Source organism: Geosmithia morbida (assembly GCF_012550715.1).
Source record: "Geosmithia morbida isolate 1262 chromosome Unknown scaffold_8, whole genome shotgun sequence".
In the NCBI taxonomy this organism is placed as follows: Eukaryota; Fungi; Ascomycota; class Sordariomycetes; order Hypocreales; family Bionectriaceae; genus Geosmithia; species Geosmithia morbida.
The window spans coordinates 967,612-992,206 of record NW_023336195.1 but is presented as its reverse complement, the minus strand read 5'-3'; the positions used below and the strand labels follow the sequence as shown (position 1 = coordinate 992,206).

The 24,595-nt window shown below is 57.4% G+C and overlaps 8 protein-coding genes across 8 annotated transcripts in view; 4 read left to right on the top strand and 4 right to left on the bottom strand.

The window, feature by feature from the left end:
- Positions 1–453: 453 nt before the first annotated feature.
- On the bottom strand, positions 454–2,762 carry GMORB2_7535 (glutamine---fructose-6-phosphate transaminase (isomerizing); the record flags this gene model as incomplete). The annotated part of the gene is made up of 3 exons (XM_035469500.1): positions 454–626; positions 690–2,501; positions 2,657–2,762. Coding segments are annotated over 3 exons (2,091 nt in total), but the record flags the coding sequence as incomplete, so codon positions are not given.
- A 1,577-nt stretch (positions 2,763–4,339) lies between these two features.
- GMORB2_7534 (20S proteasome subunit beta 7) lies at positions 4,340–5,299 on the top strand (the record flags this gene model as incomplete). Its single annotated transcript, XM_035469499.1, has 3 exons — positions 4,340–4,369; positions 4,438–4,588; positions 4,686–5,299. The coding sequence occupies 3 exons, from the start codon at positions 4,340–4,342 to the stop codon at positions 5,297–5,299; spliced, it is 795 nt and encodes a 264-aa protein (XP_035321194.1).
- A 3,256-nt stretch (positions 5,300–8,555) lies between these two features.
- Positions 8,556–10,041, bottom strand: GMORB2_7533 (26S proteasome regulatory subunit T4; the record flags this gene model as incomplete). Its single annotated transcript, XM_035469498.1, has 4 exons — positions 8,556–8,676; positions 8,794–9,250; positions 9,342–9,728; positions 9,831–10,041. The coding sequence occupies 4 exons, from the start codon at positions 10,039–10,041 to the stop codon at positions 8,556–8,558; spliced, it is 1,176 nt and encodes a 391-aa protein (XP_035321193.1).
- A 1,036-nt stretch (positions 10,042–11,077) lies between these two features.
- GMORB2_7532 (partner of Y14 and mago) lies at positions 11,078–11,758 on the bottom strand (the record flags this gene model as incomplete). Its single annotated transcript, XM_035469497.1, has 1 exon — positions 11,078–11,758. The coding sequence occupies one exon, from the start codon at positions 11,756–11,758 to the stop codon at positions 11,078–11,080; it is 681 nt and encodes a 226-aa protein (XP_035321192.1).
- Positions 11,759–12,811: 1,053 nt separating this feature from the next.
- On the top strand, positions 12,812–13,311 carry GMORB2_7531 (ubiquinol-cytochrome c reductase subunit 9; the record flags this gene model as incomplete). The annotated part of the gene is made up of 4 exons (XM_035469496.1): positions 12,812–12,903; positions 12,978–13,026; positions 13,118–13,143; positions 13,305–13,311. The coding sequence occupies 4 exons, from the start codon at positions 12,812–12,814 to the stop codon at positions 13,309–13,311; spliced, it is 174 nt and encodes a 57-aa protein (XP_035321191.1).
- Positions 13,312–14,019: 708 nt separating this feature from the next.
- Positions 14,020–20,847, top strand: GMORB2_7530 (E3 ubiquitin-protein ligase UBR1; the record flags this gene model as incomplete). The annotated part of the gene is made up of 2 exons (XM_035469495.1): positions 14,020–20,489; positions 20,580–20,847. The coding sequence occupies 2 exons, from the start codon at positions 14,020–14,022 to the stop codon at positions 20,845–20,847; spliced, it is 6,738 nt and encodes a 2,245-aa protein (XP_035321190.1).
- Positions 20,848–21,830: 983 nt separating this feature from the next.
- GMORB2_7529 (chromatin structure-remodeling complex protein RSC7) lies at positions 21,831–23,586 on the top strand (the record flags this gene model as incomplete). The annotated part of the gene is made up of 2 exons (XM_035469494.1): positions 21,831–22,975; positions 23,094–23,586. The coding sequence occupies 2 exons, from the start codon at positions 21,831–21,833 to the stop codon at positions 23,584–23,586; spliced, it is 1,638 nt and encodes a 545-aa protein (XP_035321189.1).
- A 448-nt stretch (positions 23,587–24,034) lies between these two features.
- Positions 24,035–24,595, bottom strand: part of GMORB2_7528 (Sugar (and other) transporter) — a gene marked incomplete at both ends in the record, with an annotated part of 2,016 nt that continues 1,455 nt past the window's right edge. Inside the window, one exon of the mRNA XM_035469493.1 lies at positions 24,035–24,509. Within this exon, the coding sequence (XP_035321188.1) occupies positions 24,035–24,509 (475 nt within the window). The remainder of the gene's footprint in view (positions 24,510–24,595) is intronic.

Here is a 24,595-nt window from a genome sequence, read left to right as displayed (position 1 = left end):
CCCCCCCCCCAAAAAAAAAAAAAAGATATATAATCATTAAAAGCATGATTCCTTTAAAAGGTCATGACCATACATAATACTTTGTAAACAAGGTAGGAAAATTCAAAAAAAATAAAAACCCCTTTGAGTCCCTTGATATCAGTATATCCAAGCTTGAGACATAAAAAGAATTTTAAAAATGAGGAAAGGGGGGGGGACACATGTAAGAACAACATCGGGGGAAAAAAAGAATATTAGAAGAAAAAAACTCCTGGCTGAAACACACACATGTGTGGATCAAAAGCAAAATCCGATTTCCCTTTTTTTTTTATATAGAAACATCCCTGGTTCTAGTTGTGGAGGGAAGATGACACACACACACACACACAGAGAGAGAGAGAGAGAGAGAGTACACAAGAGACACTTCTACTCGACAGTAACCGACTTGGCCAGGTTACGAGGGAAATCGACATTGAGACCCTCCAGGACGGCGAGCCAGTAGGCAATAAGCTGGAGGGGGATGACGTTGAGGAGACCCTGGAGGCAGTCGACCGTCTTGGGGATCTCAATCTTCTCGGCCTCTGACGAGTCGAACTCTTCGTCCTTGGGGTTGCAGATGACGATGGGCTTACCACCGCGGGCGATGACTGTAGATGCGTTAGCGACGGGTCTGTACGGCCAGGAGAGGAGAGGGGTGAGAGGGGAGATACCTTGCTGGTAGGCGTTGAGAGACTTCTTGAAGAGGTCATCACGAGTGAGAATCATGATGATGGGGAGGTTCTCGTCGACGAGCGCCAGGACACCGTGCTTGAGCTCTCCCGACATGACGGCCTCGCAGTGGAGGTATGAGATCTCCTTGATCTTGAGGGCGCCCTCGAGCGCGGTGGAGAACTGGCTGCCGCGTCCGAGCAGCAGGAGCGACTTTTGGTTCTGGAAGGTGGCCTTGCAGAGATCCTTGATGGCCGAGTCGAGCTCGAGGATCTGCTTGATCTGCGACGAGACCTGCGAGAGACCCTCCATGATCTCCTCGCGCCGGGCCTTCTTGGAGGCGCGGTCTTCGCTCAGCGACAGGGCGAACATGACCATGGCGATGAACTGGGAGGTGTAGGCCTTGGTGGAGGCGACGCCGATCTCGGGGCCGGCGTTGATGTGGACGCCGCAGTGGGTCAGGAGCGAGATGGACGAGCCGACGACGTTGACGATGCCGACCGTCAGGGCGCCGCGCTCGAGGCAGTAGCGCAGGGCCATGAGGGAGTCGGCCGTCTCGCCCGACTGGGAGACGAAGACGCAGGTGTCGTCGCGGAAGACGGGAGCCTCGCGGTCCAGGAAGTCCGAGGCCAGCTCGACGGCGATGGGTATCTCGGCCAGCTCCTCGAATATGCCGCGGACGGCCATGCAGGAGTGGTAGCTGGTGCCGCAGGCGATGAAGATGATGCGGCGGCAGCGGCGGATGGTGGACAGGTAGGAGCGGAGGCCGCCGAGGGTGACGGTCTTGTTGGCAATGTCGAGGCGGCCGCGCATGGTGTTGACGACGGACTCGGGCTGCTCAAAGATCTCCTTCTGCATGAAGTGGTCGAACTTGCCCTTCATGATCTCCTGGAGCTCGAGCTCGAGGGTCTGGATGGTGCGGACGTTGGAGCTGCCGTCGGCCTTCTTGAGGCGGTGGATGTTGAGGGAGCCCTCGTGGATGTGGGCGATGTCGTCGTCCTCGAGGTACATGACCTTCTTGGTGTGCTCGACGATGGCCGAGGGGTCCGAGGACAGGAAGAACTCGGTGGGCATGGGCATGCCGTCGTCGGTCATGAAGGCGCGCGACTGCGAGCGGTGGAGGAGCGACTTGTCGGGGGCGCCGAGGAGGCCGGCGTCGGGGGTGAGGAAGTCGGTGGGGTTCTTCTTGAGGGCGGCGTTCTGGGCGGCGGCCTCGGCGGGGAGGGCCGACTTGTCGTCCGAGTACTCGACGTCGACGAAGTCGACCTTCATGCGGCGCTGGGTCTTGACGCCGATGACGAGGGGGGAGCCCTTACGGGCGGCGATGACCTCGTGGGGGTAGTGGACCGACTTGATGAGGAGGCCGTAGGCGCCCTCGAGCTCCTGGATGACGGCCTTGGCCAGGTCGGTGAAGCCGATGCTGGGGTGCTGGTCGTAGATGTACTTGGTGAGCTTGGCGATGCACTCGGTGTCGGTCTCGGTCTCGAAGCGGAAGCCCTTGCTCTCGAGGAGGGTCTTGAGCTCCTTGTAGTTGGTGATGATGCCGTTGTGGACGATGCTGAACTCCCAGGTCGGGTCAGACCTGTGGGGGTGGCAGTTGCAGGTCGAGGGGGGACCGTGGGTGGCCCAGCGGGTGTGGGCGATGCCGGCGTGGGAGTCGAAGACCTTCTCGAGGTCGACGTCGGACTCGTCAATCAGCTTCCTGAGCTTGGCAACCTTGCCGACCTCCTTGAAGGCCAGGACCTCCTTCTTCTTGTCGCCATCGATGGCGAGGCCGGCCGAGTCATAGCCACGGTATTCGAGGCGGGAGAGGCCTGTCGTTCGGGGGTGACGGAGGTTAGCGTGCTTTGATCCTTGTTTATATATATATATGCGTGTGTGTGTGTATGCGTGTGTGTGTGTATGTGTGTGTGTGTGTGAGAGAGAGAGAGAGAGAGGGTTGGAGTAGGTAGAGCAACCGAGAACATACCGTTGAGAAGGGTGTCGAGAATGAACTTGCGGTCCTTCTCGACCAGGTAGTTGATGTAACCGAAGATTCCGCTGTGACGGTCAAGTTTGTCAGCTGACTGCTCAGGCCTGATATGGGATAGAAGTGGGAGAGAGTGGAAGGAAGGTGCCGTGACGTCGGCAGTGGCAGTCTGGGATAGATATAGAGATGGAGGGAGGAGGGAGAGAGGAAGAGACGACAAAGGAGGGAGGGATGGGATCAGCACGTACCACATGGTGACACTGCCCTCTGTGGGAGAACGTCAAGAATGAATCGAAGCAGAGGGGGGGGGGAGAAGAAGAAGAAAAGGCGGATGGAGGAGGGGAATAGTCGGGAGCGAAAGGAAGAAGACGAGGTGGGTAGTAGGTAGGTCAATGTGGAGGGGTATCACGGGGGAGAGTAGATGACGGACGGGGTAGGTATTGGTTGAGTCAGACGGCGAGGAGGATGAGAAGGAAATAAGAGAAGAGGGAGAGGAGGGAGAAGAAGGAGGCTCGGAAGAGAGAGAAAAATAAGAGAGAGAGAGGAAGAGAGAGAAAGAGAGAGAGAGAGAGAGAGAGAAGAGATGTTTGTATGGGGATTAGGATACGTGTACGGAGCAGGAGAGTGACGGTGAGCTACATACGAGGCGGGGTGGGGTGGGTGGGAACAAGATAGATGTACGGGACTACGGACTACGGAGTGGTACGGAGTATTTTATTACAGGCCACACTTCTGCTGCAGCCACTGGGCTGCTGCTGCATTATACTGCCTGTAATGCTCGTAGCAAGCGCTAGTCGGTAAGGAGAGTGATGAAGACTGCTGGTAGTCTAGGATTCGCAGTACGAGGTGGTGGTAGCAGCAGCAGCAGCAGCAGCAGCAGCAGCAGGAGAGCATGGCATGGATAGGCCGCAGTGCGACTGGTTCCGGGGACAGTGAAGGGGGCGTGCATGGCGTCGTGACTGGTAGTAGTGATACTAGTCTTGCTCGTAACCGGTCTGTTGCCAGGTACAGCTCACCAGGTCACTACTTACTCGTACATGTAAGCTGTGACCCTGCAGCTGTTGGTAAGTCTAAGGATGGATCCTCCGTAGTGGAGGGATCAGGAAGGGGACCAAGGAGGGGAGAGAGGGGAGTCAGAGGGATGACCAGGAGGGGCCGAAGCGGGGGGGGGGGGGGGGGGCCTTTTCCATCTCTGATCACCGATCACTGATCAAGTGCAATTGAACACTGAACACTCGACGAATCTACCAAGGTATACGAGTATCATATTACGGAGCACGGGTAACGGCTACTCGTCTCGTAGCAATGATACGGAGTGATATCTGGTAGGTCACGATACCGGGCAGACCACACCAAACGTGCACCCAGCCGCCGAGGAATCGTGTCTTTTTTCTTCTTCTTCTTTCCCGTCTTGGGGCCGGGTGCAATGAGCCAAGAGATTTGTAAAGACGGTGTACACAGTGGACGGGATGATGCCATTGTATTATTATGACCATCTACAGCGTCCGCGTAGCCATTGTGTACCAGTGTACCCAGGAACCAGACCGGGAACCAGACCGGGAAGCCAGAGCCAGATTCCAATGGGCGCCAATATGTGGCCCTCTCTGTTCCTCCGTCCGTCCCCCCCCCCCCCCCCCCCCCCCCCCCCCCCCCTCTCACATCGAACCCCCACCATAAACCACCATGGATCACCGTCCCATGGCCTGGGGTCGTGTGAGTTCGGCCTCCTCCCCCTTACCCCATTGCCTATCTACGTTCATACTGATCCGATATCCTTCCAGCCCCGCGATGATGTCTACGGCGCCTACGACGCAACACCCATGCAGGCCAACGGCACTGCCAACCAGCACACGCAGCAGCCCATGGTGACGGGCACGTCGGTAATTGCACTAAAGTACAAGGACGGAGTGGTGATTGCTGCCGACAACCTAGGTATGCTTCTTCTTCTTTTCTTTTTTCTGCTTGTCGTCAACCTTCTAGATTGAAAACATCCCCTTTTTCCGACAATATCCTGACGCGGACGCACCAGGCTCCTACGGCTCCATGGCCCGCTACACCGACGTCAAGCGCCTCCGCCAATTCGCCGACTCGGCCGTCATCGGCTTCAGCGGCGACGTATCAGACATGCAGTACCTGTCCAGACACCTGAAGGACCTCTCCCTCAGCGAGTCGTACACGTCGGGCGACCCGGACAGCACCCGCCTGTCGGCCGCCAACCTGCACACCTACCTGACCAAGCTCATGTACCGACGACGCTCGAAGCTCGACCCCCTTTGGAACAGCATCCTGGTCGCCGGCTTCGACGACGACAAGAAGCCCTTCCTGGCCGCCACCGATCTCCTCGGCTCGTCCTTCTCCGCCCCCAGCCTGTGCACCGGCCTCGGCTCCATGCTCGCCCAGCCCATCCTGCGCCGCCACGCCCCCGACGACGAGTCCGCCGCCAAGCTGTCCCGCGAAGAGGCCGTCGACATCGTGAAGGAGGCCATGAAGGTGCTTTTCTACCGCGACGCCCGATCTTCCGACTCCTACTCCATCGCCGTCGTCCACGCTGATGGCGTCGACCTCGACGAGAAGGCCAAGCTCGAGAACATGTCCTGGGCCTTTGCCGACAGGATCAAGGGCTACGGTGCCCAGACTGTTTGATGTCTGAGCAACACCAGCGGCAGCACCTGGGACGGCATAGACTACTTTCTGTGCTCCCTCGTAGAGATGTGGTGGTCACGACCTCTTCAAGATGCTGTTTCCTTGTCAAATAAAAACTCGTTGCTTTGCCTCGCTCGTTTTCTTCGGCCTTGGGCCTTGTGACTCAGGCGGTGTACGTCCCACTCTTCCTGCATGTAAACTGTACTTCCCCCCCCTCCACTCTGTCGTGCATTCCATCTCCTTCTCATGCCCTCCCTCACTTCATCTCCCCTCCCTGCTTCTGGCCGCTCTTCTCTCCATTCGCTCGTCTTCTCAAGATGAGACCTCGATACTTGACTGCTGAATATGCCTTCCAAGGCCTTACCAGGATTCCTCGCTTCGCTCCATCTCACTACGTCGAGAAGTGGCCTGAGAACGGGATAGATTGTATGCTTTTTTTTTTTTTACTATCCAATCTCAAGCGAATAACCCCCCCCCAAAAAAAAAAAAAAGATATATAATCATTAAAAGCATGATTCCTTTAAAAGGTCATGACCATACATAATACTTTGTAAACAAGGTAGNAAGCAAAAAAAAAAAAAAAAAAGGGCCAAAAGCCAAAAGTTTAGGGGGGTCCCTTTTTTTTTTTTTCAGGGGTCACGAGGCGCAGCCGAACAGCCTTAACTCGAATCCTCAATCACGGATCATAGGCCATCCATGGACCACGATGACCATAGTGCACGTAGGCTTATGTAACTTCTCTGCCAGCAGCAGGTACAGGCGTAGACGCACAGGGTATCACCGTCGACACCTGCAATCCGCAGGCACTGACGGTACGGGGGTACCGATACTCCCTGCAGCCTACAGATTACAGGCACGTACAGGCAAGTACTCGCAGTGCCCGGCCATTGCCATCAATCACCGTAACTTCTGCCTTGGCTTGGCTTGGAGGGGCGGCGGGGCGGGGCAGAACGCGGCCACGCCTCGATTGTTGATGTTGTCTGTCTCCCCTCCGACCGTCACTAGCATCAGTTCAGGGTCTAGATCTGTTTACTCTCTTCTCCTCCCTGTCAAGCCCCGATCATCCATCCCTACGAGCGGCGGTACCGGTCAGCTGTCTGCCCTCTCCATCTCCTCTCCCTTCTCGCCGCGACCATCGACCAGACACCAAGCCCACGCACGCCGCTACATGGCAGCATCAGCATCAGCATCAGCATCAGCATCAGAGCCCCCACGACAGGACTGTTTCACTACTCGGAGTGGTGGCAGTCTCGTACATTGCCAGGTAGTAGAGAACTACCAGCATGCACACACACACACACACACACATATATATATATATATCTATATATATACAATACATATACATATATACGTACAGATCAGACGGGAAGAAGAGAACCCCTCATCGCTAGCGCCTTACGCGATTGAATGCACAAGCCCTCAGACGCGTCTCATCTAGGTAGCAGACTAACAAGTACGGGGGCCGCAGAGTACGAGATTTCTTCCTTGGGCTACAAAGTAATCTGTAATCTGTACAGTGTGCTGCTGCATAATGCATGGAACGATACCCCTTCCCAAGTACGAATACGAAGTATCACGGTACTACTGTTATGATTCTCATTGTTATTATACGTAATAATACTACAGATTACTCCGTACTTACTAATCTGTACAGATTACTACTACCTACTACTACTACTTACTTACCACTACTACTTACTACTTACTTTACTACTATTATTATTACTATTAACTCTGCTACTACTACTCACTTAACTACTACTACTATTATTATTGCTATTAACTCTGCTACTACTACTCACTTACTACTACTACTATTATTATTGCTATTAACTCTGCTACTACTACTCACTTACTACTACTACTATTATTATTACTATTAACTCTGCTACTACCGCTACGACTAAACTACTAGTAGACATCGCCACACACCCCATCTCTCATCTTCCTTCTTTTCCCGCGTAGGCCAACGAATACGAACTTTGCATTGTTTGTTTTGCTTTTGCTTCTGCTTCTGCTCTGCCTCTGCTCCTTCCTGTTCTAAACTTGCTTTTCCTTTTCCTTTTTTTCCCCCTCGTCTTCTTTAGCTCTCGCGCTTGCCGTCATCTTGTCCATCGTACATACGTACCTATTCGTAATAATGCTACTCACCTTCCTACTAGCAGCTGCCTCCAGGTCCAAGCCACACCCGACGCCCTCCACCTCTCTCGGCTCTCTGGATCATCACTGCAAGTGATTAGAATGCTGCCGATGCCCGCTACTGCTGAACTATTACTCGCACATTAGCTACCATGACGAGGAGAAGGAAAAGTGCCTTGCATCTCCTCTCTGCGTATTATGTGGATCAAACCACCTCTCCATGGCAACCTGGCAACCTGTCAGTGGGACCACGGGTGCTCGTAGGCTTGTGATAGACAGTACGAGCATCACTGATGCAAGTAAAGAAGACTGGACTCCCCCGACCTCCCCCCCTGCTATCCTGCCCTGCCCGCTCAGCCGCTAGCCCCGACATGCATTCTAAAAAAAGCACCCGTTGCCGCTCAACACGGACTCTTTTTTTCTTTCTTTCCATTTCTGCCCATAGTCAACACTCGCAGGGTGCTAACCACTCATCCCATGATATCATACGCTCGGCAACTTTGTAAGCCACCTCTCCCTGGACGGTAGTGATACGGGATCGATCTAACCCAACATCTCTCCATCCGTCCTTTCAAAGAAATGCCCGTACTACTACTACTACCCAGTAATACAATACGAACTCATTGCAGGTATAGCAGAGCCTAGCACACAGCACACAAGCACAGCCTCATATTCCAAGGACAAGCTATACAGACCAATATATCGAAACCCCCGAGACCTTTATCAGTACGAGTGAGAACCAACTGGTTCATTTCGCCTTGAGTGTATCCCGGGACACGGCTCCGACGAAACAACCGTCTAGAGTGTACTTGTAATGTCATGGTATTGCAAAAAAAAAATCACCGAGGAGAAACCATCACGTACGTAAAGAGTTTCCAGAGTTTCCAGGGTAGTAATAAGAGTCCTTTTGTCGATGGGTGGGAAGAAAAAAAAAAGTTTAGGACACAAAGAAAATGTTCCCTTGGCTTCCTTATCTCTTCCTCCCATGTCCATTCCCTTTCTATATTTGTACACTTCCCCGGCTGATGACGAAAAAACGGATCGGATGGATAGCCCCCAATGATTAGAACCCTAACCCCCCCCCCCCCCCCCCCCCAGCCCAGCATGTACCGTATTACAGCTTCTCGTACTCGAGCTTACCCTCGAGCTTCTTGGATTCGGCCACCTTGCGTACCGCGCCGTTGAAGTCGTCTTGGCTTATGGAATCGCGGTAGTCCTTGATGGCAAAGAGGCCACTGCATCGCATCAGTCAGTCATCTCATAGCAGTACAGAAGGGGGCAGGGAGATAATCAGATGAGAGAAGAGTATGCAGGAGGGGATAAGGGGCAGGGGGGCGGGGGGGGCTTCTCACGCTTCCGTCACCACATTCCTCAGATCCGCACCGTTGAGTCCATCGCTCATCTTGACGACGCTCTCAAAGTCAATGTCTCCGTCCGCCACGACGCCGGCGGCGTGGATCTTGAGAATCTCCAGCCGACCGACCTCGTTGGGCAGCGGGATCTCGATCTTGCGGTCCAGACGACCGGCGCGCAGCAGCGCCGGGTCCAGCGTGTCGGGTCGGTTGGTGGCCATGATGATCTTGGTCTTGCCGAGGTAGTCGAAGCCGTCGAGCTGGTTGAGCAGCTCCATGAGCGTGCGCTGGATCTCGCGGTCGGCACTAGTGCCCTCGGAGAAGCGGCGGCCGCCGATGGCGTCGATCTCGTCCATGAAGATGATGCAGGGCTCGTGCTCCTTGGCGTAGCCAAACATTTCGCGAATCAGCCTTGCCGACTCTCCAATATACTTGTCGACGATGGCCGATGAGACGACTGTGCACAGCTCGGATGATTAGCATTTCCGGTGCTCCGTCTTATGCCGTGAGGGGGGGGGGGAGGGACGTTGATATCCTGATATCCTTACCCTTGAGAAAGTTGGTCTCCAGACCACTGGCCACAGCCCTCGCGAGCAGAGTTTTGCCCGTTCCCGGAGGCCCGTAGAGCAGGACGCCCTTGGGAGGCTTGATGCCGACACGCAGGAAGAGCTCGGGGTTCTTGAGCGGCAACTCGATGACCTCGCGCAGCTCGCGGATCTGGTCGTTCAGACCTCCGATGCCAGCAAAGCTGACCTGTCCGGGATCCTCAAGCGACATGTTGTAGACGAGAGGGTCAACCTCGCGGGGGAGCATCCTCATGATTGTGAGTGTCGTCATGTCAAGCGCTACACGTGTGCCTTGCTTCATCTTGGCCTTGTCCACCTTGGATCGGCAACCGACGACATATCGAGGTCCGGATGATGCCTTGACGATGACTGGCACAGCGACAGAGAAACCGTCAGTAATCGATAGCGCATACAATCATTTGTCTCCCCAAGTATCGGAATGTCCGACAAACCGCCGGGGTCTGTGCCTACATCTCTCCTCGTCGAGCTGCTTCAGCACCTCGCCGATAATCTGTCCCACGCTCTGCAGAGCCTTGATGTTGTCCTCGGTCCGGTCGAACTCTCTCTGCAACTCCTTTATTTCCAGCCTGAGAGTCTTGAGCTTGGTCTCCCACTCGCGGGATTCGATGAGCTTGGCCCGGTACGAGTTGAGGGCAGCTTGGCGCTCTTCTTCGGGCGTCATGGCGGCGGCGGCGACGGGGGCTGTCTTTGCTTTTCGGTGTCTTTTTCTTTTCTCGGTTTGTTACTCGTCTTCGTCTTCTTTGGTATGATGAGCTCCCTCTGTCTCTCTTCTCTGCCTTCTCCAATTATATGCGTGCGAGGATGGGGAGTTCGGATTAGGTTGCTGATGATCGGCTCCGTGGAGGAGGGTGAATGCGGCTGCGGTCGTGGGAAGCGTAGGCTCGGTGGTGACGATGATCGAGCTTACCTCATGCGCTGGAGCCTTGAGAAGCTCCCATGCCGTCGTGCACGACGGTAGAAGATCGGGTAGAGTTCTGCCCCACCACCGCCACCGCTAGTGGCAGCGCAGCTTTGCAAAGATCACATACCCTATACTGCGCGCTGCGAACCGACCTAGGTTATTCTTCAGGGCATGATAGGGTGTACGTAGTATGCACTGTTATTTCCGAGTTTATTTCTGGAGACGAGTTACGACAGAACCGCAGACGGGATGCTTGTGGAAGGTCGATCGATAGAGAGTGCTGGTCTGTATCGCAGCGGCCTTGTTCTGGTTTCCTGCACGGGAATAGGATGAAGTCGTCGAGATGAGAGCCACCAAATAATCATGGATTCTTTGAGGTGTGCAGGTGCATATCAAATGAAATTGCTCCATAGTGCTCTGTAGCAGCGACCAAGATCTATAATATCCCCCTCCCCTCCCTTTGAAGAGGTACTGTACTGCCCAGGACGCAGCGGAATGCACGTGGCGCATCAACCCAGCTCTTCTGCTCGACAAGCAGGGACTCCGAGCTCGAAACTGCAAGCAGCTGTCACGATCGTCGAGTTGACGACGAGCCTAGGAGATGACGTACCGATGATCGTAAACCGTCTCTGCTAAGAGGGTCCGACGCCGTGAGGAGGGGAGAAGTACTGAGGTCATGGTGATGTACGCATGCAGCCAGAAGCGATCTCGCCTCTCTCCATCAAGCGTTTCATGAAGTGTCCCCCCCCCCCCCMAAAAAAAAAAAAAAAAAAAAAAGGAACCGGCTCCCTCCCTTTCAGTCCTTCTTGCTAGCCTCATCGTCATCCACCTTGGAGAGCGGTTCGCCCTCGACATCGAAGCCCAGAGCCTCGAGCCCGCGGATGAGCTCGCTGATCTTGATGACCTTGGCAATCTGTTCGGGCAGGAGAGTCTCGCCGCCTTCCTTCTTGTTCTGCAGCTCCTTAGCCTGCTTGAGCTTCTTCTTCAGGTTGCGAGCCTTCTTCTCATTCTCGGCCTGTGGGTCTACCGCCTCATCCTTTCCGCCGTCTTCTCCCTCTGCGGGCTTGGTCTTGGGCTTGGACTTGGACTGTTCCTCCTCGACGCCCTCAGCGGTGCTTGCCCCCTCAGCCTTGGCTTTCTTACGAGCCTCGCGCCTCTTGGCATTCTTGTTACCGGCGGCCGTTGCGGTGGCGGCGAACGGTGACGATGATGCTTCGGCTCCCGTAGTCTTCTTGTCTTCTTGGACGCTCGCTGCTCCCGGGATACCTATGCGCTTCCCACGGTCGCGAAAGGTCTCGGCGGCTCGACTCTTGTAGAGCTCGACGTCCTCGGGGGGCCGGTACCCCGGACGGACCTTGATGGCCTTGCGGGTGCTGCCGTCGGCTCGGATGGACTCGGGGATGTGACGCTGGCCGCTGTTCCGGTCTGTCACGATGCCGGAGTTGGAGGCTTTGTCGTCGGCCGGTTGTGACGGCATGGCTGCGGGTGTGCGCGCTGACCGCGGGGTTCCCGCGTTGCAGAGAAGGATGAAGAAAGTCGCGGTGGTTGTGTTGTGGGTGAGTGCTGGGCTTCGACGGCTAGCCCTTCTGTTGACCTTCTGCTTTCCTCCCTCGCCTGATGGTCGGTGTCGTAGTTGAGATGCTGGCTGCGCTACCAGCAGTGGTGGCGTGAGCTCACAAAGTCCTCGGTAGTATCGTAGTCAGTGGCTTTGGTTGTGCGCAGATGCGAGCCCCACCTGATGTCTTTTTGGCTTTTTTCTTTTCTTCTTGTCAAGAGACGGTGCACGAGGGTAGATCTTTGGCGGCGTGATAGTACTAAATGGGAATATGTTACAGGATGAAGATCGACGCATTGAGATGAAGAGACATTGTTTACAACAGCACGGATCATGTTTATAACACGGGTTGGCTTTCTGGGTTATTTTGCTCACCATCATAATATGCTTCGAGTCTACGTATTTATATACGCTTACGACCAAATGGGACAGCCAGATGAGCCATATGGTCATGTTTGGCATCGAATCAGGAATGTAGGAATAGGCCAAAGTGTCAGATAAATCACCCCTGTCTGCTTCATAATACCGACCATGCGATATCTTCTTCCCACGTGCAAGCACTCGCAGCATGCTCTTAAGTAGAGACGTCGTGTGTCCCAGCCTCATCAACTCCCATGCGGCCATGCCTGGCAGATACAAAAAGCGGGCCACTCCCATTAACCAATAGGAATCGACTCAAAGGCAACAACTCAGACCCGGAACTTCGCGATTTTCCCGCTGCGCCGACAAACTTGAATTGACGCTTTCAATCCCTCGCTCCTACTAACCACACCGTCTGCCCCCCCCCCCCGAAGTGTTCATTCACCCATAGCCGCCATCATGGTAAGTTATACGGACGCATGTAAATATGCATATCCTGACCATCCGATCTCATTCAGCTAACCTGCTCGCGCACCTACAGTCTCTCGGTAGCCAACTCTACAAGCAAGCTCCCCCGCCCCCCTTCCCTTCCCCGAACTCTCCAGCCAACTCGACATGAATACTAACCAAGAGATCAACAGTGTCCTCTTCAAGAGGAACTCTCTCATGCTCGCCACCGTCTTCACTGCTGGCTTTGCCTTCGACATGTTCGTCTCCCCTTTTATGCGCTCCCTCGGACCGACCGACCAGAATGCTGACCACTGTTTTTCTCGCGCTACAGGGGCTTCAACTCGACCATGAACAAGATCTGGGACTACAACAACCGTGGCGTACGTCTTTTTTCCCTCTGATCACCATTTCATCTGTCAATTCCGATTCACAGGTCGCGGTAACTAACGACGATTTTCTGGGGGGCTACAGCGTCAGTGGAAGGACATCCGTCACAAGTACGTCCAGGATGGGGACGATGAGGAAGATGAGGAATAGAGCAGCGGCAGCAGCAGCAGCAGCAGCAGCAGCAGCATCGTCGGGTGAAAGGGGCACGCGAGGCCCGGATACCAAGGGATGAAGAAGACCTCTGTGTGTCTATAACTGTACAAAAAAAAAGCAATTAGATCAGGGAGCGTGGTTCAAACAGACAGGGAATTAATCTCTCCTTTTTTTTTTTCTCGCTCTATCACTCTCTCTGCTGCATTACGTGCATTACGTGATGCGTTTCGTGGAACAAGCCCGAGCCTTTGACGAACAGTGACGAGAAGGCACAGTGCTCTTCTCTTACGAATGACTAGACCGGCTTGATCAAACAGGTCAAGATGATTACGAATTTTTCTCATCCGGAAAAGTGTACAGGTGTGAGAGTGAAACGGTCAAGGTCCCGGTCCCTGACGTAGTGGTTCGATGTCTTTAGTGTTACGGTAGGCACGCCCGGTAGGCCACCAAATATTTTATCGCCGCCTGGAGCCGTGGTGCTCGCCCGGGTGGCTTTCAACGACCAACACATTCTCCCCCAACATAACAACTCTATCCCACCCGACACATAGACCGAAAGAAGACCCGTCTCTACTTGGGGCTGCCCTCTACCCTTTGTCTAGCTGCGAATCATTCCCTTTTCTGACCCTTCATCGTCTTCTTTCGACGTCGCCACCTCAGATAATACTCTCTCTATCTGATTACCTCACCTGGGCGCCCACCTTGCGACCCCACCAAGAGGAGGCACGCACACGCACCTTTTGTCTATCAAGAGAGACTCGCTCCTCGATTCCAGCATCTGCAGAACGCTGCGTTACTGATAGGCACGCACCATCACGATGTCATAGAAGACCATGGAGCAGCCCATGTCATCCCAAGAGCAGCAGCTCTGCCAGTTACTGGCCGACCTGCCTGCTCAGAACAACTACCGCTACACCGACCGCACCGCCCGCACGCTCATCGAAAGTTTGTTCTGGTTTCTGGCCGGCGGCAAGTCCGAGTACATGCAGCTCCTGTTCCCGAGCGGGAGGATCCCCGAGAGCGGCAAGCTCAGCGACGCACAGGGCGCTGTCGAGGGCGCCGAGTACACCGAGACCGCCCGCGGCAAGCGATGCGGCCACATCTTCAAGGCCGGCGAGGCCTCGTACGCCTGCCGCACCTGCGGCACCGATGAGACCTGCTGTCTCTGTGCGCGGTGCTTCGACTCGACCGATCACACCGGACACATGGTCCGCATGCACATCTCCGTGGGCAACAGCGGCTGCTGCGACTGCGGCGACGACGAGGCCTGGCGCACCCCGCTCTTCTGCACCATCCACTCCGATGCCGAGGCTGGTGTCGACAAGGGCAAGGGTAAGGCCGCCGCTGCCCTGCCAGATGACCTCGTCACCGCTCTACGCATGACCATTGCCCGCGTCTTCGACTACATGTGCGACGTCATATCCTGCTCCCCCGAGCAGCTCCGCGAGGCCAAGACGGTCGAGTCCGTCCTCAAGGACGAGGAGACGTCTAGGCTCTCGTCCAGGTACCTCCATTTATCCAGGGAGCCTTGCGAGGATTTCTCCCTCGTCCTGTGGAACGACGAGAAGCACACTGTTCAGGAGGTTCAGGATCAGGTCGCTAGGGCGTGTAAAAAGCGCCATAAAGAGGCCCTCCAGGACGCCTGGGACACGGACGCCATCGGCCGCAGCATCCTCAAGACTATGACCGACGTCGAGGCCCTCCTCGGTATGGCCAAGGTCATGGAAGCTATCAGAATCACCGTCACCATCCGCTCCGCTCGCGACACCTTCCGCGAGCAGATGTGCGGCACCATCGTCGAGTGGCTCGGCGACATAGCTGGCTGTGCCGTCGGCCAGGACAGCCATATCCTTCGCCAGATTGTCTGCGAGGAGCTCATGCGGCCCTGGCGCCAGGGAAGTCAGGCCACGCACACTGCCGGCCTCATCGATGACGAGGACGAGGACGATCAGGAGCTGGAGTCAAGGCTGAGGCTCAACGGCGTCAACGCCCGATTCCTCATGGCCCTGCGGGCTGCTGCCGACACCAGGCCCGTCGATTTCGAAGTCGAGATTGGTGATGACGACAATGAGGACGACGACGAGGTTGACGATGACGAGGATGACGGCATCATGATCGACGACGACGGCTCCCACCTCGGATCCAGCGTCGCTGGCGATGATGAGGATGGAGACGAGGACGTCATGATGGTTGATTCTCGGGACGAGGCTGGTGATCTGAGCCTCAATTGGAGCCAGCCCGACCAGGCCCTCGAGGAGGACGAAGCCACCATGGCCGGCTACCCGCCTCCCCCACCTCCTCCCGCCCCTGGCCCCGGCGCCCCTGCTACTGCGGCTGCTGGTGCGGTCGATGATGCTACCACCCCTGCTGCCGCTGCCGCTACCGCTGCCGCTACCGCTGCCACTGCCGCTGCCGCCGCCACCACTCCCCGAGTGGCCCAGCGGGAGCGTGATGCTACTCCGTCAGACTCGGACGCCGGCGCAGAGCCCCTGATAGCCCCGGCCATCTATGCCAAGGCCAATGTCGACATCCCCAAGACGCCCGGAAAGACGGAGAAGCTGACGCCGAAGCCAGGAAAGCACTGGATCGAGACGCCGGCCGGCTACACCCGACGGGACTACGAGCACCCTGCCGAGGATGTCTTTCAGCGCGTACGCCTCGACTGGCTCCTCCTCTTCGACCCTCGGATGTGGAAGAAGGTCCGGATCGACCTCAGGTCCCTGTACATCTCCACCGTGGTCCAGGTCCCCGAGTTCAAGCGCCTGCTCGCTCTGCGCTTCTCTAGCATGTACACTGTCCTGGCCCAGATCTATCTGGTCGGCGATAGGGAGCCCGATCATTCCATCATCAACCTCTCGCTGCAGATGCTAACGACGCCGTCCATCACGGCCGAGATTGTCGAGCGGGGCAACTTCATGAGCAGCCTCTTCGCCATAGTCTACACCTTCCTCACCACCAGGCAGGTCGGCCACCCCTGGGACGTGTCGCCCGATGCCGTCCTGGCCTTTGAGAGCGGCTCCGTTACGAACAGACGCATGCTCCATTTCTACCAGGACCTCAAGTATCTCTTCGGGTCCCCCCATGTCCAGGAGCGCATCCGCTACGAACCGCGCTACCTGATGCAGTTTCTGGACCTCGTCAAGCTGCACCAGGGTGTCGGCCCCAACGTGCGTGCCGTCGTCGAGCATGTCGAGTATGAGGCCGACGCCTGGATCACGGCCTCGCTCGTCACGCGGCAGATCAACATCCAGGCCCGCAGCCTGTCCGAGGCCTTCCGAGGATGCCCCCCCGAGGACATGCCCTACCTGCAGCGTGCTATCCGTTTCACGGCAAAGACCGTTATTCTGAACTCGGTCGGGTCCGAGCGCCACCGGTTCAAGCAGGCCGAGATCAAGGACGTGGTCAAGTTCAAGACGTTGGACGACTTTGAATTCGACGCCAGCGACACGACGTACAAGGTTGTCAATTTCGTCGTCCAGAAAGGCCATGTATCCTTCCACCATGCCCTGCACTATACCTTGTCGTGGTTGGTCGAGTGCGCTCGCTCGCTCCCCGCCTCGACGGTCAAGGGTCTGCTCAGCTTCACCGCACAAGAGCTGCAGGCCAAGCCCAAGCTCATGGGCAAGCTCAGCCTGCCAAAGCAGGCCATGTCGTCGGAGGACTACCTGATGGCAGCGTTCGACTACCCCCTCCGCGTGTGCGCCTGGCTGGCCCAGATCAAGGCCAATATGTGGGTGCGCAACGGCATCAGTCTGCGCCACCAGGCCGGCACGTACCGCGGCGTCGGTCAGCGCGACGTCTCCCATCACCGAGACATCTTCCTCCTCCAGACCGCCATGGTTGTCTGCGACCCGGCCCGCGTCCTGGCATCGGTCATCGACCGGTTCGGCATGGACCTCTGGGTCAAGGGTCTGTACGAGGTCACCTCGCAGGCGCAGGACGACGCCCAGCACCTCGACGTGGTCGAGGATATGCTGCACCTGCTGATCGTCCTGCTCAGCGACCGCACCATCCTCACGGTGCCCGACAACGAGCCCGACTCACGCCTCCTTTCCATGCGCCGCGACCTCATCCACGTCCTGTGCTTCAAGCCCCTGTCGTTCAACGAGATCTGCAACAAACTCCCCGAAAAGTACCAGGAGTCCGAGGACTTCCAGGAGGTCCTGGACGAGATGGCCACCTTCAAGCCCCCCGAGGGCATCTCCGACGTCGGCACCTTTGAGCTGCGCCAAGAGTTCATCGAGGAGATCGACCCCTACATTGCCCACTACAACAAGAACCAGCGCGAGGAGTCGGAGACTGCCTACCGCAAGAAGATGGCCAAGAAGACGGGCAAGTCTGTCGAGGAGGTTGTCTACGAACCCAAGCCCCGGCCCATAACGTCGGGTCTGTTCGAGGACCTGAGCGCCTTCACGCGGACGGGCCCATTTGCCCAGATCATCTACTACTGCCTCATGTACCCGCTCACGGCGCACCAGCACATCCCGAGCATCCCGTCGACCAGGCTGGAGACGTTCCTCCAGGTCATCCTCCACCTCATGCTGCTGGCCATTCACGAGGACCGGACGACGGACGAGGAAGACCAGGATTCATTCGTCCACATCGCCCTCACGCGGCCGGCCCGGGTCAACGCACCCTCCGGCGAGCGCTCGGCGAGGACCATTGTGGCGCTGCTCAACATCATGTCGTCGAGGGAGGAGTTCAAGTCAGCGCACCCCAAGATCTACCTTGTCCTCAAGCGGCTCAAGCAGAAGCGCCCGGTCCTGTTTGACCAGGCGTTTGCTGGCCTCGGGATTCCGGTGGACCGGGTCAACACGTCGTCTCCCGCCGTAAACTTGGCCGAGGAGGAGCGTGAGCGGAGGAAGAAGGCGGCGCTGAGCCGCCAGGCCAAGGTCATGGCGCAGTTCCAGCAGCAGCAGAAGAGCTTCATGGACAACCAGGCCGATATCGACTGGGTCACGGACGCGGGCGAGGACAACGACGACGACGACGATGCCCGGGATCAGGCGGAGGAGGAGCGCAAGCACACGTGGAAGTATCCGACGGGGACGTGTATCCTGTGCCAGGAGGAGGCCGACGACCGCCGGCTGTACGGCACGTTCACGCTTCTCAACGAGAGCCACATCCTGCGGCAGACCGACTTCCAGGACCAGGACTTTGTGCGCGAGGCGTCGCAGACCCCCTGCAACCTCGACCGATCGGCCGAGGATCTGCGGCCGTTTGGCATCGCCCACGAGAACAGGCATATGGTCGAAAAGGTCAACAAGCAGGGCGAGACCTTCCTGGCTGAGCGCCAGGTCGTCGGAAAGGGCTACCCGGCGTCTACATCGCGGCCCGGACCGGTGGCCACAGGATGCGGCCACATGATGCATTACCGCTGCTTCGAGGTGTACTGCGAGGCTACCAACCGGCGGCACACGCACCAGATTGCCCGGCACCATCCGGAGGACACGCGGCGCAATGAGTTTGTCTGCCCCCTGTGCAAGGCTCTGGGCAACGCATTCCTGCCAATCGTATGGAAGGGTGTCGAGGAGTCGTACCCGGGCTGCCTCCTGCCGACGACGGGGCTCGACCAGTTCATCGATGAGCAGCTCGAGTCGTCGCACTGGCTGCGTGCCACGGGCAAAGGTACCGTGGTGGGCGAGCAGTCGGCAGCGGCCGACTCCCCGTGGCTGGAAAGCCTGGTGGATGCTATAGGTGAGGCGACGGGAGCCGTCACCGCCGCCGCCGCCGTGCCTGACACGTCCGCGGCCGCCACGCCTCAGGCGAACCCCAACGCCGCTGACGGGTCCATGGCGGCAGATCTCCGGGCTGCCTACAAGAGGCTACGCAACACGCTGCGGAGCAACGGTCTCAAGACGAGGCACGTGGGCGATGCGCACAAGGCGGCCGAACTTCCCGACGAGCTCTGCTGCAGCGACACGCTCGTGCAGGTGGTGGGCTTCACGATATCGTCGGTGGAGATCCAGCAGCGAGGCATCGAGGCGCAGCCGGGGCTCACGCTCCTGGACAGGGTTCCGGAGCAGACGCTGACGCACCTCCGGATCCTGTCGGAGACGGTGTCGTCGTACATATCCATCGGGGTGGAGGCCGGCGGGGACGCGTGGGGCCGGATGCTGACCGAGTTCCAGCGGGACAGCGAGCGGCAGCACTGCCAGCTCTTCATCTGCCGGTACTTTGGGGTGGGGGCGTCACACGCCCGCAGGCCAATGGACACCTACCCGCCACTGCTGAGCCTGGATCCCTTCATCTTCCTGGTGGAATGCACGTACGGGCTGGTGCCGGCGCACAAGGCGGACGTGGCGCACACGCTCCGGCTGTGCTACCTGGCGGAGCTGGTCAAGGTGGTGTTCCACATGGCGCGCAACATGCCGCTGGAGAGCTGGGCGGGTCCGCTGAGGAACCGCAGGACGCAGGACCCGGCGATGAACAACTTTGCCGAGTTCGCGCTTGAGGTGACGCGGTACGCCATCGAGTTCGACGTGGCGACGCTGCCGACGCACGACGACGGCTTCGAGCCATCCAACACGGGTTTCCAGCAGCCCGGCGTCGACACGCTAGAGGGCTGGTACACGTTTGTCAAGAAGTACGCCCTCACCTTCCTCCGCAAGAGCGTGCTCCTCCTCAACGTCAAGTTCGGCGTCGACTTTACGGGACGCCACGTGTCTACCAACCCGGACGCCGACGAGCTGGACCGTCTCACCGAAGCTCTACGCGTGCCCAGCTTTGACGAGATGTGTGCTGCTCTGACCCCCAGCGCCCAGGCATGCGGATGGCCTGCTGCTCCTGCTCCTGCTCCTGCTCCTGCTGCTGCTGCTGCTGCTGCTGCTGCTGCTGCCGTCGACGCCGCCGCTCCTTCCTCCTCCTTTTCTACTTCTTCTTCGTCGTCATCTTCGTCGACAATAAGCACTATCGTGGCAGGCTGGATCAGGCACCAGATCCTATGGCCACGCGAGAGATCGGGCCTAGAGGCAGACGACATAGCTGCCGCGCCGGGGGCGGCGGCCACGGCAGACCCGGTCACGGGCTCGGGCGCGGCGAGCAGGTACGCCGTCAGGTACGCGCCCGTCAGCCACCCGGGTATCTTCGAGCTCGTGGGTCTGCCAAAGACGTACGACACGCTCATCGAGGAGGCTACGAGAAGGAGGTGCCCTACCACCGGGAAGGATCTCATGGATCCCGTCATATGTCTGTTCTGCGGCGTCATATGCTGCAGTCAGGGGACCTGCTGCCAGAAGACGACGGCCGGGTCGGGACTCATGGAGGGATCGAGGATTGGGGGGGCACAGCAGCATATGCAGAGGTATGTATACTCTCCCTCCCTCTGCCTCCTCCCCTCTAACAGGAAGTCTGCTGTTCGCCGTAGAAGCTCCGCTGCTAACACGTCTCACAGATGCCAAGGAAATATCGGCGTGTTTCTCAACATCCGGAAATGCGCAACGGTCTACCTCTTCCGACTGTCGGGATCATTCGCTCCGGCCCCCTACATTGACAAGTACGGAGAGACGGACCCGCAGCTGCGCCACGGTCGGCAGCTCTTCCTCAATCAGAAGAGATACGACTCGATGATACGGAATACGGTGCTCAACCACGGGGTGCCGAGTCTCATCAGTCGGAGATTGGAGGCTGAGATCAATAACGGTGGATGGGATACTCTTTGAGGGGGAGTCAATGACAAGGGTGACGAACAGATGAAAGAATGATGGACTGCAGCTGGATACGGAAGTGGAAGCAGTATAGAGTATTGATCTTTATTTAAGCATAGCTATACCCTAGACGGCTGGCAAGATTGAATGAAGCCGTCGTGGTGAGATCAGTCATCGATGCCATTCATGGTGAATCATGGCGACGATGCGTCACGGTGTGTACGTGTACAGTCCCCCGGGGTAATCTGCACAGTGTATGAAACGTCCAGTCAGCATCATCATGTGATACGGACACGTTGGGCGGCGTATCAGCATATGATTTCCACAATCCAAGTATCTCCCAATAGTAATTCATATGAAGAGGTACATCTCCCTGAACCCGACGCCACGCCTCGCAGCCGCTTCCCGGTGGAAAAAAAGAGTCCACCAAGCGCGTGCGGCGTGCGCGTGATAAGGTTTCCCGATTGGCTTCGCCCTCGAGACAGAGAGACAAGAACGATCCTTTTCTTCACCTTCAAATCTCCTCAGGACATAGTCAATCCTTCTCTCTCTGTCCCTCCCTCTCCCTTGTCGACTCTGGTCCAACTTCCAGGTCAACCCCCTACGCTTCTCCCCATCACTCTCGGACGAGATGCCTCCTGGGCGACGATCAGGGCGCGCTGCCGCCAAGAGGGCAGCTGCTGCACTTGGTAAGTTGAGACAGACCCTCTCCCCCAGTTCTTTCCACCGTTTTCCTGTATATTTTCCTCCTTCCCCATCTTCTCCTGCAACAACGAGGGCATTGGGTATTTTCAAAGCCAACGACTATCTCTTTATTATTATCCTATTTGTTTTCAAAAAAAAATCCTTCTTTCTGTGTGTGTATCTATCTCTGTTGAAAAGGGTGTTGCGGAAGAAAAAAAAAAGAGCCGGCGCAGACACGGCAAGGATTGAAAGGAAGGGTAACGCGACAGTGACGAGAGAGAGAGTAATAAGAAGGTCCAAAGGAGGGGGGGGAAATGGCCAAGATTCGTCTCAGACTGACGCGAACATCTGCCGCCGCAGAAAATACGCCAAGAGTCTTTGAAGAAGTGGCCGACGAGTCCATGCCGGATGCCGACGCGACGCGCAACGATGACGATGACGACGACGAGGATGCCAAACCGCCCAACGATTCTGGAGACGACGACGACGACGACGACGACGACGACGGCAGCGGCGGTGCTGACGGGGCCGAGGAGGAAGAAGAGAATGGCGGCGATGGCGTGGCAGAGGAGGCGGAGGGGGACAAGGCGGACGAGTCGGTGACGGCCTCATCCAGGGACGCGCAGCCGGCGCAGAACATGGTGCGGAGGAAACGCCTGGGGCGACCTCCCAAGAACAGGCCCCCGGACTGGGACCCGATGGTGATGGTGCCGGCGGACGAGGTGCGCGACACGCCGCGGCGCAGGGGCCGGGGCGGGTGGAGGGGCCGGGGGGGGCGGAAGGGCGGCGCAGCGCCTCCCAAGGCGGAGCAGGTGATTGACGGCGAGGGCACGGTGGCGGAGATCGCCAACGACGAGTGCGTCCTCCCGACCGACGCCGAGGGCGAGGCCAAGGTGGACGCGATGGGCAACCTCCAGGGCGGGCGAGACTACCGGTGCCGCGTCTTCACCGTGCTCGGCCGCGGCGATCGGCTGTACATGCTCTCGACGGAACCGGCGCGCTGCGTGGGTTTCCGCGACAGCTACCTCTTCTTCACCAAGCACCGCAAGCTACACAAGATCATCGTCGACGACGAGGAGAAGCGGGACATGATCAGCAGGGACATCATCCCCCACTCGTACAAGGGCCGGTCGATAGGCATCGTCACGGCCCGGTCCGTCTTCCGCGAGTTCGGCGCCCGCATCGTCGTCGGGGGCAGGCGCGTCATCGACGACTACAACGTCGCCCTGGCCAGGGCCGACCCGACGGTCGAGGAGGGCCAGCTGGCAGACCCGGACGACAAGTTCATCCCGGGACAGCCCTACAACAAGAACCAGTACGTCGCCTGGCACGGGGCCAGCGCCGTCTACCACACCAACCAGCCCTCTGTGCCTGCGCCGGCGGGCAAGCCAGAGTACAAGAAGCGAAAGGTCAATGTCAATGATACGAATTGGATGCTCGAGCATGCTCGCGAAGCGAGGTACGTTCCCCGTCTCCTTCTTCTCTACTCTCAACCCTCTCTCTCTCTCTCTCTCTCTCTCTCTCCCCGTGTCTCTGTGTCTACGTTGTACGTCACCCTGTACTGACACGATCCGCAGCATCTTCAATAGCGGTATCAATGCCATCAGGAAACTCAACAACGCGGGCGTCTACGACATTCACACCAACGTGATGCAGTACCCTGCCTACCTGCAGCCCACGGTAGCCCGCATCGAGCAGGTACCACCGACCGTTGAGGGGGGGAGAGGCACGGGCAGCAGCAGCGGTACCAAGTTCCCGCCCGTCCCGGCCAAGCTGGCCAGGAACTTCTTGGTGGTGGACACGTACACCGAGACGCCACCCACGGGGATCAGCCCGGGCGCGTACTCGCACGGCAGCGGCAGCGGCGCACCCCCGACCGCGGACTTCCTCTCGGCCTTTAGCTGCCTGGATGCCGTGCCCGAGGACGTGAGGGACCTGCTGCCGGCCGAGTGCCGTCTCGCGTTCGACAAGGCGGTCGACAGTGAGAGGGAGTGGAAGGGGAGGTGGGGACCCGAGAGCAGGACAATGTGCCGGCGGGATCCGATCATCGACAAGGCCATCGTTCCCTAAGGTGTGGGCCGGGGGGGGGGGGATGTATCTGGGATGTATCTGGAATGTGGATGTATTTCGTGTGTCGCAGTCGGGGATCCCGCTCTCTGATTCCTCCCATTTGTCAGACTTATCGGCAGAATAATGTCGGTAAAACGCCTGTCTGGGGGTTCCGGTTCAGAAAGAGATTTATCCGGATAACTATTCACTAATGTAATGATGGAAAATAAAGGGCTCATCTAAGTATATCTATATATCTTGTTACAATCCCGGCCGTTCCTCTTATAACCGTCTTGCTCGTATGTCGATCCTATCGTCTATACCGTTAGACTTGACGCCGTCCTTGCCAGAACACACAAGATAGGAACAGCTCTACTTTCCCGCCTACTGAAAACGGCGGGAAAAGTATGACACAAGGTACCGCTTCCCTGCGATGCATCGACGATCTATTCAATCGGTAAACATGAATCTACCCGGCGCAGTAAGGGCTCTTCTTGCGAATCCACTTGCCATACTTCCAAAGGATAGAAGAAACGACGAGGCAGATGCCGAATGCGACGCCTGCCAACAGCCCGTTTCCGCCAGCGATTCCAAGACTCTCATATAGCTTGTTAGCAAACAGGGGAAACCCGAATCCTGCCATGGTGCGCATGAAAGCCGACGCGCCCGCAGCACTGGCCGCATAAGTCTCGTAGCAATCGATGATGTACGTCTGCGCACACTGAAAGGAGAGGATCAGGCCCATGGCAAATATAGCGGTGCCGATATTGGGGACAATCCAGTGGACCTCGTAATGGGCTGCCAGACCGTATAACAAGAGGCCGCTAGGCGCAATGATGGCAGTGGGAAACATGAGCGGTATCCGGTACTCCGGGCAGCCGGTGGTGTTGTGTTTCTCCTTGAGATGTTTGTATGTCTGCAGTGAACGGTTAGCGACGAGTGTACTGCTCGGTGATCACAGAGGAGGGGGGTGGTAGAAGGCAAAAAGAGAAGAAAAAGAAGAAGAAGAAAAGAAGAAGAAGAAGAAAAA